The sequence below is a fragment of the Asparagus officinalis genome, chromosome 2 (assembly GCF_001876935.1).
Source record: "Asparagus officinalis chromosome 2, Aspof.V1, whole genome shotgun sequence".
NCBI lineage: Eukaryota > Viridiplantae > Streptophyta > Magnoliopsida > Asparagales > Asparagaceae > Asparagus > Asparagus officinalis.
Window position 1 is genome coordinate 84,012,635 of NC_033795.1, and position 19,214 is coordinate 84,031,848.

At 36.1% G+C, this 19,214-nt stretch overlaps 2 protein-coding genes across 2 annotated transcripts in view; both read left to right on the top strand.

Annotated features, from left to right (window-relative positions):
- LOC109831941 (protein translocase subunit SECA1, chloroplastic) lies at positions 57–17,166 on the top strand. Its single transcript, XM_020399427.1, has 20 exons — positions 57–594; positions 697–769; positions 7,463–7,669; positions 8,281–8,384; positions 8,538–8,717; positions 8,994–9,212; positions 9,645–9,758; positions 9,866–9,979; positions 10,804–10,971; positions 12,179–12,354; positions 13,121–13,187; positions 13,279–13,425; positions 13,821–13,916; positions 14,008–14,076; positions 14,226–14,327; positions 15,306–15,557; positions 15,705–15,772; positions 15,935–16,052; positions 16,199–16,438; positions 16,808–17,166. Exons 1-20 carry the CDS (start codon positions 211–213, stop codon positions 16,928–16,930), a joined length of 3,021 nt encoding a protein of 1,006 aa, XP_020255016.1. The 5' UTR covers positions 57–210; the 3' UTR covers positions 16,931–17,166.
- Positions 18,900–19,214, top strand: part of LOC109831944 (probable polygalacturonase) — a 4,147-nt gene continuing 3,832 nt past the window's right edge. The window contains exon 1 of the mRNA XM_020399431.1: positions 18,900–19,186. Coding sequence (XP_020255020.1) covers positions 19,169–19,186 — 18 coding nt within the window. The 5' untranslated portion in view covers positions 18,900–19,168. The remainder of the gene's footprint in view (positions 19,187–19,214) is intronic.

Below are 19,214 nucleotides of genomic sequence, written 5' to 3' on the forward strand. Positions count from 1 at the left end.
TCAGGACTCTTCTGAAAAAATCGCCTTATCCTTCCCCTTCCTCTTTTCCCCCATTTTCCCTCCACGCACCTTTCTTTCTCCTTTGTTGAATCAACAAAGCGCTCCATTCTCTGAGCTAAAAAAAAAACCAAGCTTTTATCTATTATTTCTCCTAAATCCCACCTCCAACTTCTAATTTCAATCCCCTTCCTCTCAAATTCTCTTCTAGAAATGGCCTCGTCCCCTCTCCCAACCACTTTAACAAAACCCACTCCCTTCATCTCCCCCAAAATTCTCATCTCCCGCACAAATTTCACCCCCAAATCCCAACTGGGCTTCTCTTATTCCCCCCAAAGACGTCCCCAAGATCGAGGATCTAAAGCAAGAAAGAGGCGAGATCTCCGAGTAGAGGCTGCTCTAGGGGGTTTATTGGGTGGAATCTTCAGAGGGAATGATACGGGCGAATCGACGAGGCAAAAGTATGCGGATTCGGTTGCTTCGATTAATAGGTTGGAACCCGAAATGGCGAGCCTATCGGATTTGGAGCTGAGAGAGAGAACTGCGAGGCTGAAGGAGAGAGCTCAAAATGGGGAGACATTGGATTCTCTGCTGGCAGTAAGTTTTTTAATTGGTTTCAGATGATTGTTTCCTTTTTGTTTTTGTTTTTTTTTGTGGGTGGAAATATGGGACTGAAAATGTATTTTTATTTTTTGGTAGGAAGCGTTTGCTGTGGTGAGAGAGGGCTCGAAAAGAGTTTTGGGTCTTCGCCCGTTTGATGTGCAACTGATTGGTGAGTTCTCCATTTCTATAATTCTCGAGTTTATGATGTTGCAATGAGGAGCAACTTCATGTCCATTTCTGTACGCCGGTCTTCAAATTCTTTCATAGTTTATGTTTTTGAATCAAAAACCTCATGCAGTTAAAAGCCTTTGTTATCCCTTGACGTCTTAACTTTTGTCAAACTATTATCCCTTGATGTCTTATAACATTTATCCACCATAATCCTGAATTTATGTGGACTATAGCCCATGATTTTGGTCGTTTTTGACTAAATCACAAATAGTTGTCACACATAGTGTATATTGTGGATACTCTAAAATTTTGAATTTATATGGACTATAACTAATGATAGTGGCCATTCGTCCGTCACAAATTATCGTCCCCTTGAGAATATTTCATGCATACTAAAAAATATCCGAATATCTATAGACTATGATCCATGATTTTGCCTGTTCTCGCCAAATAAAAAGTTGCATTCTCGCATAAAATGTTTTATGCGTACTCTGGAAATTCCAAATTCCTATAGACTATAAATCGTAAGTTTGGCCATTGTCGCTAAATCAAAAGTTGCATTCTCGCATAAAATATTTTATGCGTACTCAAAATTTATTGAATTCCTATGGACTATATAACCTAAGATTTTGACCGTTTTCGACCAAAGCACATGTCATCTCATAGAGAGTATTCTATACATACTTCTAATTTCCGAGTTCCTGCAGACTATAGCTTATGATTCTAGCTATTTTCAACCAAATCACACTTTGTCGTCCCACATATAATATTTTATATGTTCTAAGTTTTGAATTTTGTGGACTCATGATTGCCTCCACTTTCAACCAAATCACAAATTATCATCTCACTTTGAATATTTTATGTGTACTCTAAAATTTCTAAATTTTTGTAGACCATAACCCATGATTGTGTTTGTTTTCTACTAATCACAATTTATCGTCTCACATTGAATATTTTATACAAGCTCTAAGATTTCTAAAATTCCATGGATTATAAGTCATGATCTTGATTGTTTTCGACCAAATCATAGTTTGTCATCCTTTATAGAATATTTTATGCACAATTCGAAATTCCTGAATTTTTTGGGCCCCATAACTCATGATTTTATTTGTTTTCGACTACATCATAAATAGCATCGTGCAAAGAATATTTCTTGCGTACTCGAAAATTTTGAATTTCTCTAGATTATAACATGTGGCTGTGATACCCTGACACAACCAAATTGGTCTCATACCCATGTCGGGTACGTTTTGGGTACGGATCTGCACCCAAACGGCAGAGATACGACGATTTCACGAGTAAGGGAAAGAAATCAACACAAAATTCTAAACCTAGGAACCCTAGAAACCAAAACCCTAGAATCTAGACCTGAGCTTGGTGGGCTTGGGCTTGCGGCGGGGATGACAGTCTTCACGTCATCAGTGGGGTAAAACTTGGGCAGCTTCTCGGCGGCTTAGCGGGTTCGGGTTTCTTGTCGTGTTTGGGGAAAGATCCGTCGTTTTTGGCCTTAATCGCCCACAGGCCTCGCTTGTGGTGCATTTTCGAGTGGGAGAACTTGCAGATCCCTCGAATGAGATCTGGGTTCCTGGATGAAACACTAGCGGTTTTGCGAGGGGTCATTTCATTTGATGGAGGAGTGAGGAAACCCTAGAGATTGGCGAGGATAAATGGGAGGAGGCGGCGAAGACGGAAACCCTAGCGGGAGGTTGAGGTTTATATGGGGAGGGGTTAGGGTTTTTTTTCATCACCCGCTTTTTTTGTTTTGAAATGTTTGGGCGGGCCGTTTAAGCGGCCCGCTTAGGTTTGGGCTGGTTTGGTTTTTAATGCTTGTATTTGTTTATATAGGTAATAATATTAGTTCTAAATTTTAATTAAAGTAAAAATAGCTTTCTATTTCTTATGCAAGGAATATAGTTTTAACTTTTTGAATATGCTAGTGACTTGTAAGTTTTTGGGATATAGAACTAACTTTTAGAGGTATATTTACAACTTTAAACAATATACTTGTAATATTTTGAGGGTTGCTTGTCATATTTTGGGGTATATTTGCAAATGTAATAGGTATTTAATTCAATATTGATCTAAAATGAATTATTTTATATATATACAGCCGTGTCCTCGTACCATACTTTTTACAAATTTGTCGTGTCTCGTACCCGTATCCAGGCAACATAGATTATAACCTATGAGTGTGGCCATTTTCGGCCAAACCACAATTTATCGTAGCACATAGAATATTTATTTTGTACTTCAAAATTTTTGAAATTCTATGGATTATAATCTATAATTTTGGCCATTTTCAACCAAATCACATGTTGCCGTCCGGCAAATATATTTTATGTGTGCTACAAATTTCTCGAATGTCTATGGTCTATAGCTTATGATTTAGTCGTTTTTTGACGAAATCACAAATTGTTGTCTTGCATGAAATACTTTATTTGTACTCAAAAAATTTCCAAATTTCTATGTATCATAACTCATCATTTTGTCCTTTTCGACCAAATCACAAGTTGTCCAACATAGAATGTTTTGTATATTATAAAATCCTTAAATGTTTATGGACTATAACCCATTATTTTGGCCCTTGCTTGACCAAATCATAAATTTCCGTCTCACATAGAATATTTTATGCGTACTGAAAAACTCTCAAATTCTTATGGTCTATAACATATAATTTTGGCCATTTTTGACCAAGTCAAAATTTGCCGTCTGGCATAGAAAATTTTATGCATACTTGCAAAACTTCTGAACTTCTATAGATTATAACCCATTATTATGCTATTTCAACCAAATCACTAATTATTGTCCTATATAGAATAATTTATGTCCACTCTAAACTTCCCAACTTTATATGGAGTATACCTAGTGATTTTGACCATTTTTCAACAAAGTCACAAGTTAGAGTCCCTCATGAAATAATTAACTCATCCTCCAAAACTAAGCATGTTTTTGGCTATTTTTGACAAAAGCACAAGTTGTCATTCGGCATAAAATATATTATGGATACTCCAAATTATAATGTTGAATTTGACAATAATGCATAACACAACACTCGCTTCCTGATAATGTAAAACACAAAATAATGTAACTCATAACATAGGTTACATGTTTTATTGTTTATTGAAGTGGTTAATAAAAAGATAATAAGCAAAAATCAAATATTTTAATAAATAGAAACATCATAGTTTTCAAATAAAACATTGTAATTATTAAAAATATCATTGCGATTTCTCAAATAAAAATATTTCATAAATGCTTAAAATCAAACAAAAAGCACATATACTCAAGTTTAAAACTGAAAATCAAAGAGAACACTCTCAAATCTTGACCAATGTTGGAAAAATGATAATGTATAACTTAAGTCCTCTCGATAGCTTAAAGCATAATGCATAACGTAGTTTACATATTTTGTTATTGTTTAATTTCAAAAACATAAAAGATGTTCATAATTATTTTATTAATTAGGAAGAGAATGTCAAATTATAAACAAATTTAAATAAAAATTCTTTAATTCAATATGGTTTACTAACAAGTGTCATAATAGAAATTCAAATATATAATTACAATTTTACATCTCATTCAGAATTTCACGTTCATGTTATTAGTCACATTCATATTTTCACAATCACATAATGATGTCACTATGACTAAAGTAAGCCATGAAGCTTAACAATACAATTCAAAGTAATCGCTTAGTTACTTCAAGTTTTAGGAAGGGAGATACTATCTCATGTCTCTATGGTAAATAACACAAGTAATTTAAAATAGCATATGTTTTATTGAAATAATATAAGTAACATTGAAATGACATGTGTTATACTAGAATTATGTAGACTTATATGTGTTTGAGTTATTTCAAAAGGTTATGTAATGTTTAAGATATGTTGGCTTACATAACGCAAATAATGAGTTGTAATAGGTTTTTTCTACTATGCTTTGAAATGCTTGAATTTCTTTGTTCCCCTATTATTTCTGTCTTTTTCGACCTTATCACAAATTGTTGTCTTCCATAGAGTATTGTATTTGTATTCCAAACTTTTCGAATTCTGTGGAGTATATTCCATGATTGCGTTCGTTCTCGATCAAATCAAAATTGCTTTTTTCTGTAAAATATCTTATGTGTACTAAAAAATTCCCCACTTTCTTTGGACTAAACCTAAGTTGCATGGAAACAGGCACGAGTACTGGTGCGGGTGCGGGTGCGGGTGCGGGTACGGGACACGGTAAAACTGTAAAATGTAGGGTACGGGGACATGACTACATATATATATTGAATTAATACTGTACATAAGATAAATTTCCCCCTTCATGTGTCATTAGAATTAAAATTCTGATCACATTTTTGAGTTTCTTTTATCATATTGATTATCGTGAATTGTAAACTACTCATTTTTTTTACTAGACATCTAAACGTCCCATTAACTATGTAGTTTTAAACTTGGGTATTGGACTGAAACGAATCTGATCCGTATCTCATTAGTTTCAAAATACGGATGTGAAGTGTAAGCTCTACGCCCAGGAAGTCTTTGACAAGTGTTTTAAATTAACACAGATATCGTATAATTGAGTACATGTTGTAATAAATGCATGCATATATTCAAGAAGTGTCCATGAAGTTTGGGTACGTGAAAGTGTCGGGTACGTGTCCGGTACGGGTACGGCTTCATTATAGAAGTACCCGGGTAATATAGGACTAAACCTATGATTTAGGCCATTTTTGACCAAGTTATGAACTGCCATCTTGAATAGAATAATTTATTCATATTATAAAATTCCCGAATTACTAAGGACTATAAACCATGATTTTGGCAACTCTTGACCAAATAAAATATTGGCATTCCGAGTAGAGTATATTGTGAGTACTCAAAAAAATTTTATAAGAATTTTTTGTAAACTATAACCCATGATTTTGGCCGTTTTCGACCAAATAACCAATTGTCATTGTGCCTAAAATATTTTTAGCGTTCTTCAAAATTTTTGAATTTCGGTGGTCTATAACCCTGAATTTTGATCGTTTTCCGTGAAATCACAAATTAACGTCTCTCAAGACACATGATTTTGGCCATTTTAACCAAATTATAAATTGTCGCCGTGCATAAATTTTTTTATGCATACTCCAAGGTTTTCGAACTTATTTGGACTAAGCTATGATATTGGCAGTTTTTAACGAAATCCATGAATTTGGTTCAATCAAATAATAATAAAATTTTCAATTTCGAGAGACTATAAACCATAAGTTTGGTCGTTTTTTCTTAAGTCACAAGTTAATGCCCCTCATACAATATTTTATGTGTCCAAGATTAACACATGATTTCAATTGTTTTCAAGCAAATCACAAATTGTTATCCTGTAGTAATTAATTTATGTTGTTTCTTAAAAAAAATATGTGTACTCTGAATTTGAAAATTTCCAAACTTCTGTGGAGTAACCCATTATTTTGGTTGTTTTTATCAAATCACAAGTTGTCCTGCATGAAATCTTTTGTGCGTACTTGATAGTTTCAAATTTTCAATGGATCCATAGCTTTGATAGTTTTCAACTGAATCGCAATTTCCGTCTTGCGTAGAATGTTTTGTGTTTTCCAAAATTTCTGATTGTTGTGGACTATAACCTATGCTTTTGGTCGTTCTTGAATTTATGTGGATTATAACCCACATAGAGTATTTTATGCCTACTCCCAATTTTTTGAATGTATGTGGATTGTAACCCATGATTTGGCCGGTTTCGACGAAATCACAAGTACATAAAGATATATAATGTTTTATGCGTCCTCCAAAATTCCCGAATTTCTTAGGATGTACCTCCTAAATTGGCCTTTTTTGACCTAATCACGAGTTGTAGTCCCTCGTAGAATATTTTATGCATATTCTAAAATTCCAAATTTTTTGCTGAGAAACACATGTTTTTCTCTGTTTTCAAACAGACTATAGATTACCATCCAACATAGCATATTTTGTATGTACTACAAAATGCTCAAATTTCTGTGGACCAAACCATAGACAATGCCAAGATTGTGCTCGTCTTCGACCAAATCATATATTATTGTCCCACGTAGAGTATTTTACGTGTAATGCAAAGTTTCCGAACCTCTATGGACAATAGACTATGATTTAGTCATTTTCAACCAAATAACAAGTTGCCATCCTGCATAGAATATCTTATGCACTCACATTTCGGAGTTTAAGTGGACTATAATATATGATTTTGTCTGTTTTTAGCCAAATAAAAAATTATCGTCCTACATAGAATATTTTGCGTACTATAAACTTTCCGAATTTCTGTGAACTAAAATCCTTATGCAATTAAAACCATTTGTCCTGCTCATTGTAGCTATGCAGATAAAGTTTAGAACAACTGAAACTAAAGTAGTGAACTGGCTTTTAAGGTTTATAAGTGGTGCTTCTCCATGTTATTGTACTATCTCATTAAAACGCATCTTAAACATTCTTCGGTGGTCTTTGCTGATTGAAACTGTGTTTAAACTAAAGCATTAAGTAGAGGGTGGTTCATAAGAGAACTAGTTTAGAGCCTAAATTTTGAACTAAAGAAAACTAGTTCAACTTTGGCCCATTGTTGCCAAACTAAAAACTAACTTTTGGACCAAAGTTGTACCCACTAAAATTAGATTGTGGAGTTGCCAAACGCACGCTTAATGTTTGTGGTGTTAATCTTTATAGTTTGGCTCCTACAGGTGGCATGGTTCTTCACAAAGGGGAAATTGCAGAGATGAGGACTGGAGAAGGGAAAACACTTGTGGCTATTTTGCCAGCATATCTGAATGCACTGACTGGGAAAGGAGTGCATATTGTCACTGTGAATGATTATCTTGCACGACGAGATTGTGAGTGGGTTGGTCAAGTGCCTCGATTTCTGGGACTGCAGGTTGGCCTAATCCAACGTATGTAGCATCCTTTAAAAGCGCATGTTATCACGTTTTCAATGTCTTTTGATTTTACGTTAAGATTACTAGAAAATGGATTATATATGGTGTAACCAACTCCTATAAACACACTAACAAATTGCCTTCCTTGCACTGACTATTATTTGTTTCCATATGAACTTTGTGTTTTGTTATCACATATTCAATATGTGACTTTTTTGCTAAGTGGTTGATAGTCCATTGTATAAGTCGTATTAGGTAGTTAAAATTATGTATAAATAGGGACATAAGCAAAGTTGCGGATAATATAGGCCAGTCAAATGTTGCTGGGGGAACACCATTGTTCTGCTTGCTTGCTGTAATTAGCCTAATAAAACTCCATCTTGGTGCACATTGAATCCAACTTTGCTCAACCTCTGTTTGCAACTTGCATGAACTTACTTACAAATGTACTCCAAACAAGGGCTTGGATCTACTTTTGAAGAATTCATCAACCTCATTCAGTCCTCTATTAACTCTATTCCTGCATGTTTTATAATTTAGATTCTTGTAGTAGCATCCCATATCCAATGTCAGTCATTTACTTTTATGATTGCTAAACTATGTTTAATAATATTTCACATTGGCAGAGAATATGTCGAGCGAGCAAAGAAGGGAGAATTACTTGTGTGACATTACATATGTCACCAACAGTGAACTTGGATTCGATTACCTAAGAGACAATCTTGCCACGGAAAGTATAATACTCTATTTCTAATGAGCTTCACTGTTACAGATTTCTTTGTCAAATAGTTTTCATAATGCATTATCCAACTTTTTGTTTACTCTTAATCTCACATACTTATGGGTTCCCCAGCTAACATTTGACATTCTTTTGTACTTACAGAGTGTTGATGAACTTGTCTTGAGAGGCTTCAACTACTGTGTGATTGATGAGGTTGATTCTATCCTTATTGACGAAGCAAGAACACCTCTGATCATCTCAGGCCTTGCAGATAAGCCGAGTGACCGGTACTACAAAGCAGCAAAGATTGCTGCAGCTTTTGAGCGTGATCTGCATTATACTGTAAGGCTGGAACATGACTTCAGATTCTATCTTTTGAAATTTGGGTTAATAGTCATTACAAAAAACTGCTCTCTAATTGTTAATTCAGCACAGTTAATACCCTCCAAAGGCCATCTATCACATGAAAGATGACATTTGTCCTTCATTATTTAGAAATTAAGGCAATATTGCTTTATTATAAAATGAGATAAAATGCTACTGGCTAATACTAAATTTTGCTAAATAGATAAATAATGATGTTTATTAAACTTTTTCTTGAATCTGGATTGTATTCAGGTGGATGAAAAGCAAAAAACTGTTCTACTTACAGAACAGGGATATGAGGATGCTGAGGAAATCTTGGATGTAAAGGATCTCTATGATCCTCGAGAGCAATGGGCTTCATTTGTTTTAAATGCCATCAAGGCGAAGGAACTCTTTCTCAGAGATGTAAACTACATTGTTCGTGCCAAGGAAGTTCTAATTGTGGATGAATTTACAGGTCGAGTCATGCAAGTGAGTTTCTTCGAAGTTCGAATTACCATCATGATATTAGGGTCTTTTCTTAAGAATAATCGACTTGATTTTTTTTTAATTTTTTATTTTTTTTCATTTTTAGATTATATGAAAAACTTGACTAAAGAATAACCAGTTCATTACATTCTTTTGATTTTAGGGTGGCTAAATGTACGTTCTTTTTTGTGATTGAGCTATTTATGCATTTAGGTTTTCTTTCCTATGTTTTGCATACTTGAGAAGTTTTCTCGTGCAGATGTATCAAACTTAAATTCCATATTCAGGTTAAATGATGCATAACGATAATATATCTTTTGTTTCTTGCCTTTTTGCCTCTCCATGGATTGTGTTTTTTCCATTTTATATTATTTGATTATCCAAGATTTCTGTTCAAAAGACTACTTGATTACACTTGGATATTGGTTTTGGCAGGGTAGGCGATGGAGTGATGGTCTTCATCAGGCGGTGGAAGCAAAGGAAGGGTTGCCAATTCAAAATGAAACTGTCACACTTGCATCCATTAGTTACCAGAACTTTTTCCTCCAGGTAAGTAAATGATTTATATTTGAGTTTTCCTCGCAATGCTTATCCATCCACTTTGTAAGAAACTTCCAACCTGACAGTTCCTGATGCTAGTTTGTTTTGCCCTGTAGTTCCCGAAGCTATGTGGCATGACTGGAACTGCAGCAACTGAGAGTACAGAATTTGAGAGCATATATAAGCTGAAAGTTACTATTGTTCCAACAAACAAGCCCATGATAAGAAAGGTATTAAACTTTGTTTGAAACTCTATAACATAGAAGGATGATTTGGTGGTTATCTCCTATGTCTTTTCTGATAGTTGCTGGCTTTGGTGTCATGTAAACATACTTGAGAGCAGCTAGCACTTTGATTGCTTTAGTAAAAGACACTTCCAACTGTTTTCTGAAATGCATTGCTTTACCTGTTGAATGGCTGTCTTCTTGCAGCTGTTGTATTTGGTGCTGCATTTTTCTTTACTGTGTGTATTCAAGCATAAATAAGAAAAGTCTGCCGAACAGCTACTTTTAGATCATTTGCATCAACATATCTTCTGTCAAAATGGATGTCTGAGAATGGTTCTCTTTCCATCATGTCATTGTGAAACTTTGATGCAAATGTGTAGAATCAGATACTTAGAACTTACAATTTGAACCCTGAGACTGCCGAAGCTACAAACAGTTGTAACTAAAAGAGCTGCCTCATACCAATACCAATATCGTTGTGGATCTCTAACCTGTCTTTTCTGGTTTTAATTCTTTTCTTACATGCCAAGTGTTTAGTACTATATGTTATGGTGCACATATGGTGTCTAGTTTGTACCAGAAAACTTTGATAAAGACAGAGCAGGCAGCACTAAAATGGGAACATGCATGAACAAATTGTACCCTACAAACAATGTGCATTTGTACTGGAATAAGGACATATTTGATCTGGACTATGTTGAAGCATCACATATTTTGTTGGAGCAGTTTTTTTGTACTTGAGAAATTACCAAATTTACTTTCACTTACATAGGATGTCCATCTGTCTTCCTTCAAAAGTCAAAATCTAAATTAATCTTCTTTTGCAGGATGAGTCTGATGTAGTCTTCAGGGCAACTACCGGAAAATGGCGTGCGGTTGTAGTAGAGATTTCAAGAATGAACAAGACTGGGCGCCCAGTGCTTGTTGGTACAACTAGCGTTGAGCAAAGTGACTCCTTGTCAGAACAATTACGTGATGCTGGAATACCTCATGAGGTGAGTTGTGTATAATGCATACATTTTCTTTTAATATTCTACATAAAATTATATGGGCTATTCGTCCCTTCTTCAGTCACTGGTATTCATAAGGTCTTGGCTAAGCCTAAAAACTAAGGTGCTCCACTTTCTCTTTCATGTGTTGCAAGTGAAATGCTATATAGATGGAACTGGGTTAAAGACCATATTGTGTTTATCAACACATTTTATCATTAGTTTGTTCGTCATCAGATAGTATGAAAACCAGCTTGATAATCATCAATATGTATTGAAATGGCATATTTTAAATTATGAGAGAAGTTGACTGTCACTTAAACTTACTTTCAAGATGAAATGAACGAGTGCTCTTCGGGTGAGACAAGGGACCACAGACATCTATATTTCAGGGGCATCATTTCCAGAGTTCCTACTTGATATAAAATTCCATTATCTGTAATGTGAATGTCCCCATTGACAGAGATCATCATGCCATGTATCACTAACTATATGGAACCATGAAACAAAACAACTCGTGCAGGTATTGTCAACAGCATGCAGGAATCATTGTGTACATCTACTGCTATCAGAAAAATGAAGGAAAGTAATTTGTATTTGTTGCGGGGCTGGATAGTAGAGATGGAAGCATACTTGACAACAGTATTTATATGCATTTTTGTATCTCATGCCATGAAACTGAATCCAATTATCAGGCATGCTCCTTTTTAGAGAGAGTTCACAAGACTGACTTAGTGAATCTTTAAATTTATATCCTACTATAGGACACAGTACCTTCAGATTGCAAGTCCGACAGCAGAGAACAATCCTTCTTACAAAGAAACTAGATAAAGTGACCTTAAGGAACCATTAATGTATATCACAATTTACCTTTAGTTATTGAACAACTAGTATTATTATTTCATATGACTACGTCTACCAGCCTCATGAAGGAATACAAGCCAATAACTCTATGCTTTCTTAGGTTAATTAAGTAAACATTGAGTTTTTTAACTGACACCAATCATGCTTAGATAGGCCTTTAGACAAAAACAATGATTGGCTGAAGAAAGATATAGGGAACAAAAATTAGTACCTCCAAGATATAGCTATTCCCCAACCACAAGATAAATGAAAAATTGGAAATATTTCAAATATATACAAAAAGGTGGCCTGTCTTGAGAATTTATTTTTGCATACTTTTAGTTTATTTTGCCTCCTTTTCTTTTTGAAGGTCCTCAATGCAAAACCTGAAAATGTTGAGAGGGAAGCTGAAATTGTAGCACAAAGTGGTCGATTAGGAGCAGTAACAATAGCTACCAATATGGCAGGAAGGGGAACAGATATCATTCTAGGTGGAAATGCAGAATTCATTGCAAGATTGAAGCTTCGTGAGATGCTTATGCCGAGGTATTGAAGTTTTCCAAGTTTTGGATTTAGTTCGAAGAAAGACTATTTTTATAGATTTTACACCAAATCCTGTTTCTGCGTACACATCTGTGTATGATTTGTTGGTTCAAGATTCCTTTCAGCCAAATTGTACTTCTTGTTGCATATCAACACCAATCTTTAGCCATAGACCACACATGGAACTCAATAAACTAAACTGGATACTTCCATTTGAGCATGCTTTTGAGCATATGGATATTTAGCATAATAAGGCTGTCTCTTTTTACTGGCACATCCATTCAGATATATATTTTGCAATCTAGCTGTCTTAATGCTTTTCATGTAGACATGTATACTTGTGCACCACGCCTACTCATCTCAATCAAAATTTCAGCTATATTGATTAACAAATGAGGTTCAGAAGGCATTTTTTTCAGTTTAATGCTTTTACAAATCAATTGATCACTATTGCGGACCTTCATATGTGATTAGTATGGCCCTTTTGATCCTTCTGATACTAAATAACCTGCAGATGTTTTTTTTTGGTTGACTATTTATTGCATTTCAAGTTTCTTATGTATCAGAATCAACATTGTATTTCAATAGACTATCATAGCATTTCTACTACATATGCTGCTATCTTCTATTACCCCATTTTTCCATGTTTTGTCACTCAACCTGCAATAATCCGTCTGGTGCATGTCTGAGGTTGTCAACTTTGTAGAATTGTCTTGCATGGAAATATTTTCATTATAATATTGATTCTAAGATGACATGGATGCTACAGAGTTGTCAAGCCTATAGAAGGCACATTTGTCTCTGTGAAGAAACTTCCACCAAAGAAAACTTGGCAGGTGCAATTACGTTTTGTATATGTATGCTAATTTATTTGGATGAAGAATTCAACAATAACTCTACTTGATCTCATTGCTTGTATTTATACAGGTGAATGAAACTCTATTCCCTTGCAACCTTTCTAAAGATACAGTAGCGTTGGCCAAAGCTGCAGTGGACTCTGCTGCCGAAACATGGGGCCAAAGATCACTAACGGAGCTTGAAGCAGAAGAGCGACTTTCGTATTCATGTGAAAAGGTAATTTGCATGTGATAGTTTTCCTAAGTAAGGTCATAGTTCTCCAAAGAAGTTTAAGTTCTTTAAAAGTAGCTGAACTTAGGTTAAATAGGAAGCGTGCAAGTCGAATGAGGGTTTGGCATACTTTCCTTTATTCAATCAGATAAACTAGAAGAACAATTCCTATTATTAAATTCACAGATGTATATGGCTTTGGGCCCAGAACTAGTTATTTTTGGTTGTTATGGCTCGCCTGTTGAAGTGCATTTTGTTGTTCTCCTAGACATATGGCATGTGGAGAGCTTTGTTGATATTTCATGTATTTCTCCGTGAACTTTTTTGCCCTTCTGTTTCATTTCACCACTGCACATGCTGATTGTGATATATACTAAAAGCTTTCAGTGTCCACTTTGCAGGGTCCTATTAAAGATGAGGTCATTTCAAAGTTGAGAGATGCATTCAAGAAAATGGTTGATGAATACAAAGTTTATACTGAAGAGGAAAGGAAAAAGGTTCTCTATCTAACCAACAAGGCAGCAATAGTTCTGATGTTAATGTAGTTAGAGATTGACAATAATAATTTGTCATTCGAGCAATTTATAGGTTGTTTCGGCTGGTGGACTTCATGTGGTGGGGACTGAGCGCCATGAATCACGTAGAATAGATAATCAGGTCAGATTTCATCATGAATTATGCTTATGGGAAGTGACTGTACACATTACTTCGTCTCATTTAATGAAGCAAACAAATCAACTCATGTTCTTTTTTATTTTGCATAGTGCCATTTGTTATTTGGTTAACTATATCATGTGTGTATTCAGCTTCGCGGTCGAAGTGGGAGGCAAGGTGATCCAGGAAGCTCTAGGTTCTTTCTTAGTCTAGAAGATAACATTTTCCGGATATTTGGTGGAGACAGAGTACAGGTTCTCACTAATTTCTCTTGATCATTAATATATATGTTTTTTCCAAGGGGTGAATTTGATGAATAACAGGGCTTTTTATGTGCTTTCTTTTTTATCTGTCACGGTGTATTAGTTTGAATTGAGATGAATATCTGGGATGTTGAGGCTCTATTCATAATTTTTTTGAAGACTTGCTAGTCTTCGGCTTACATCCCTTTTATTCAAAGAGAAACCGTTTTGGATTTGGGGAAACTAAGCTGTCACTTTGCAATTCATTAATAAAGAGTACTTAGCAAATAAACAAGTCTTCCAATACCTAGGCAACTAAACAACTGAACAACCATCACAGTCTATTCACATAGAACAAAATTACAAACATCAGCTCAAACTAAAGATAAGCATTAACCCACTACCGGAGGAGAGAGGGGGAAGAATAATGGATGGGCGCAAATGAAGTCATCAGCTAATTAATCTGAAAATCCCTTGCTATAGCAGGGCATTGAAGAATTCAATGCGGCATACAAAAAGACACGATAATCAATTGCAGTTTATGTGTCGGGATTAAATTATAATGTAAGCTTATTGGACCAACTCTTCAAGATTTTCCTGGACTTGAAGAAAAAAGAAGGTACATGTAAGGCTAAAAGAAGATGAAGTTATACACATGTGATCGTTGAGGTGGAAGCTATAGCCCAGAAAGAAAAATTATGCCAATTATAGTGTCTTGCAATGTGTGCGCGGGTGCGCTCATTTGTGTGTATGTGTATATTTATGTATGTATGTGTATATTTTATCTCTTTGCGCGCGCGTGTGTACGTGTGTGCACGCGCATGCACTGATGGGTGGGTAGACGAGTGGGTACATGTGTGGGTGCATGTGGTGCGCCCATGCACTTGCGTGTAGATTTATATTTTTCAGTTCTATATAATCTTACTTCGTTCCAGTTCAGGGGTTGATGGGAACTATGATGCTTGCTTAGACATTGTTAACTGTCTGCAGGGATTAATGAGAGCTTTCAGAGTCGAAGACCTTCCTATAGAATCAAAAATGCTGACTAAGGCACTAGATGAGGCTCAAAGGAAGGTGGAAAACTACTTTTTTGATATTCGGAAGCAGTTATTTGAATTCGATGAAGTACTGAACAGCCAAAGAGATCGGGTGTATACTGAGAGGAGGAGGGCGCTTGAATCAGATAACCTTCAATCTCTTATTGTCGAATATGCAGAATTGACTATGGATGACATCTTAGAGGTAATATGGGTCTCAAAACGTGTTTCTCAAAGCTGTTTTGATCTTGAAAAAAGTCAATAAATGAGTACAGTCACCTATGAATATAAAAAAAAATCCCTTAAATTAAAGTATTCTGGTGTTTTCTGACTCTTTGCTTTACATATATAGGCCAATGTTGGTCCAGATGTTCCAAAGGAAAGCTGGGATCTTGATAAACTCATTGCAAAACTGCAACAGTAAGTGAAATGTTGTCTGTCAGTTTTATATGATTTTTCAAATGCTCAATGGAGCAACTATATTAACAATATGGTTTCAGTTTCACGTGCTTAATTATGCTCTAAAGCAGTTGCAATGACAATTTCAACTTGCGTATTACCTCCGTTATACTCAATTATCAGGTACTGCTATCTATTAAGTGATCTGACACCAGAGTTGTTGCGAAGTAAATGTTCAACCTATGAGGACTTGCGGGATTACCTTCGTTATCGTGGGCGAGAAGCATACTTTCAGAAAAGTGTGAGTTGCTACATTGGATATCATCTTCTTGGGATTGTGAAATTGAACCATCGCCTAGTGTCGTCATGAATCATTGACTATTTTTTATCTCATATTTAGTATATCTACTTTGTGTTATGTTTCTGACCATCATGGTCTAATTTCAGGAGGTAGTGGAGAAAGAAGCTCCAGGGCTGATGAAGGAAGCGGAGAGGTTCCTGGTTCTAAGCAACATCGATCGGTTATGGAAGGAACACTTGCAAGCCCTCAAGTTCGTACAGCAAGCTGTGGGGTTGCGTGGATATGCCCAGCGGGATCCCCTGATTGAGTACAAGCTCGAGGGCTATAACCTTTTCTTAGAGATGATGGCACAAATCCGAAGGAATGTTATTTATTCTATTTACCAGGTTTGGTTTCATACACACGCTGGTCCACGTATCTTCTTGTTTTTCTTGTGTGCATGAGCTTGTTTAAGTCAAGATCTCAGATAAAGAAGTGACGCTAATTTGGTAAAATAATTATCCATGCAAACCGCCCAGTAAGAAATATATTCATCTTTCGACCCTCATAACAAATAAAACTACTGTAGCTTGCGGTCCAACCGCTGAATATATAAGACCTCACGAGAGTGATCTGAGAACCATCCGTTTATTAGAGGAGAACATGGTCATGTATAGTGTAGCATCTACGTCTCGGTGTCTATTTTGAGTGCCGCGAAATAGCGGCTTTTCCAAACATTTAAGTTCCTCACTCACATGATCCTCATTTTCCTCCAGTTCAAACCGGTGATGGTGAAAAATCAAGAGCAAGGCGAGAACCCACGCAGAAAAGAGGGGAAGAAGAAGGGCGCCGATAACGACGCCAACCCCATCGGTGCAGCTAAGGCAGCATCACCGTAGGTTCTCTCCGGCCTCGGGGGTCATCATTGGAGAACAGTTTCTACGGGTGGCTTCTTGATCCTAGTGTGGATTGAGTTCAGGAGTCATCCAAGTTTTCACTGCAGGAGAGATACAAGCTGCGGCCGCACCCTTGGGAAAAAAAATGAAACGTAATGTATCAACAGGTCATACGTGTACCATAATTTGTAAAAACAAGAGCCAGAGAAAGCAACGAACTCTCTAAGTTGACCGATCAACAAAAAAAAAAAAAAAATCCCCTTCTTCCAAAGAATTTCCCTTCAACATAAACAAAGAATGTGAGATCCCCAGTGTTATTTATTTATTTATTTATTTATTTTCAAATTTAATTGAATCACAAAGTAGCCTAATGCCGTGGGACCGACCGTAGGTGTTTAGGTTGGAACTTAAGTTGCTATCAGCATCAGATCATATGGGGTCATCTATCGACATATACGCAATAGTCGTTGACTACATGACAACTGTATTTAATGCGTCCTAGTAAGGATCCTGCGGCGGTTGGCTGCAGATGGCTTGGGGTGGGGGTTAAAATAAACCAAAGTGGGGGCCCCGTGCATAGTCAACGTCAGCGCCTTAATCAAAGGCGGAATTCTCTCTTCCGTTCCGAAAATATCTTTGCGAAAGTTCTGGTCACAAGAAGAAAAAAAAGGGTAGGACCGCTTGCACATTGTTCGACTGTTAAAGATTTTTGTCAGCCATAAAAATGTTTTTCTTTTTTTTTCGGGGGGTAAAGAAAATTGTTCGATAAAAGGTTAAAGAATAAAATCTGTAAAGACCTTTTTAACAGGAAACCTGTATAGATTTTGATTATCAAAGCCACTCAAACTCCTCGTGGGAGATTATGGGCTCTAGTCTTTCCTCCCACGAGAGATATTTTGAATTATCCCAGTTGGTTGAAACTGTGTCGATTTTGATAAAAAAAAGTTACGAAACTTTACGGGACATGAAGTCTCGTAAAGTTTAACAACGCGCTTAAACTTCACGGGACTTCAAGTCCTGTGCAATTTCGTAACTTTTTTTTATCAAAGTTGACCCAGTTTTAACCAACTGGTTGATTGAAACTGGGTCGATTTTGACAACTAAATTCGAAACGATTCCATTTTTCCAATTAAGTTTCTAAATGGATTGGATTTGAAAAAAAATTCTAGAATTTGTCACCCCTCACGTAAGACTTCTAGGAATTAGATGGGCATAGGATCCAACACCAAATAAAAGCTGAACCATCTTTTCTATCGCGGTCCCCTATACATACCCTTTTTATAACTCCATCATGCCATTCTCAAGCAAGGCCTGTAATTTTATTAAAGAGGTGAAATAATTGAATAATTGTAATTTATTAAAGAGGTGAAATAGAAATCGATCTTACAACAGGCTTGTAGAAAGAACAATTTAAGACCGAAGATTCATCATCAGTTCAATTCATAGATGCATGTTTTGTTCCGCACGCACACCATTTTCTGATTCCCTGGTGATCGGAATCCAATGGCCACCATTTTTTATTACTACCGGTGAATTCTCATATCCAATCAGGAGGAGGGGAAATTTTTTTTTTCCTCCCCAATTTACGAGTCAGTAAAATCTGTTAACAGTATTTTTCTTGGGACAAATTTTCAAAACCGACCCTTTGGGGTTTTTAATTGCAAAAAACGACCCATTTCACACTTATTTATAAAAACCGACCCCAGGGGCTGAAAACAGGTCGGTTTTTGAAAAATTTTTTCCCAAACTTCACGGGAGTTGAACTCCCGTGAAGTTTTGTTATGAGAAAAACTTCACGGGAGTTCAACTCCCGTGAAGTTTGGGAAAAAAATTTTCAAAAACCGACCTGTTTTCAGCCCCTGGGGTCGGTTTTTGTAAATATTTTCAAAACCGGTCGTTTTTTGCAAATAAAAACCCCAAGGGGTCGGTTTTGAAAATTTGTCCATTTTTCTTGTGGGGGAGGGGGAGGACAGAGATGCCCGAGGACTGTTTATTGCTTTTAGAGGACCGCAGATGCCGTTCCCATCATAATTCTTCCCTCTTTTTTTTTCCCTCCCCCCTCATTTTTTTTATTCTTTTAATTCCTTGTTGGTGGTGGTGTTAATGATCTCCAAGACAAAAAAAAAACCCACTTAATTTGTTACCTGAGTTAATGTTTAATGGGGATTTGGGATTCTTAGTTGTATCAGGCTGATTCGCTGGGGGGAGGAACATATACAATTCAGTGTCCAGAATCTTCGGATGAGGGGGTTTATCACTGTAAGCAATCTTGGCTCTTTAGATTTTT

Bases quoted from the DNA above. Each gene is read 5' to 3' on its own strand.
- LOC109831941 (XM_020399427.1), top strand. From the start codon at position 211: ATGGCCTCGTCCCCTCTCCCAACCACTTTAACAAAACCCACTCCCTTC. The intron at 770-7,462 runs GTGAGTTCTCCA...TGGCTCCTACAG, and splicing joins GTTTGATGTGCAACTGATTG to GTGGCATGGTTCTTCACAAA. The intron at 15,773-15,934 runs GTAAGTGAAATG...CTCAATTATCAG, and splicing joins CTCATTGCAAAACTGCAACA to GTACTGCTATCTATTAAGTG.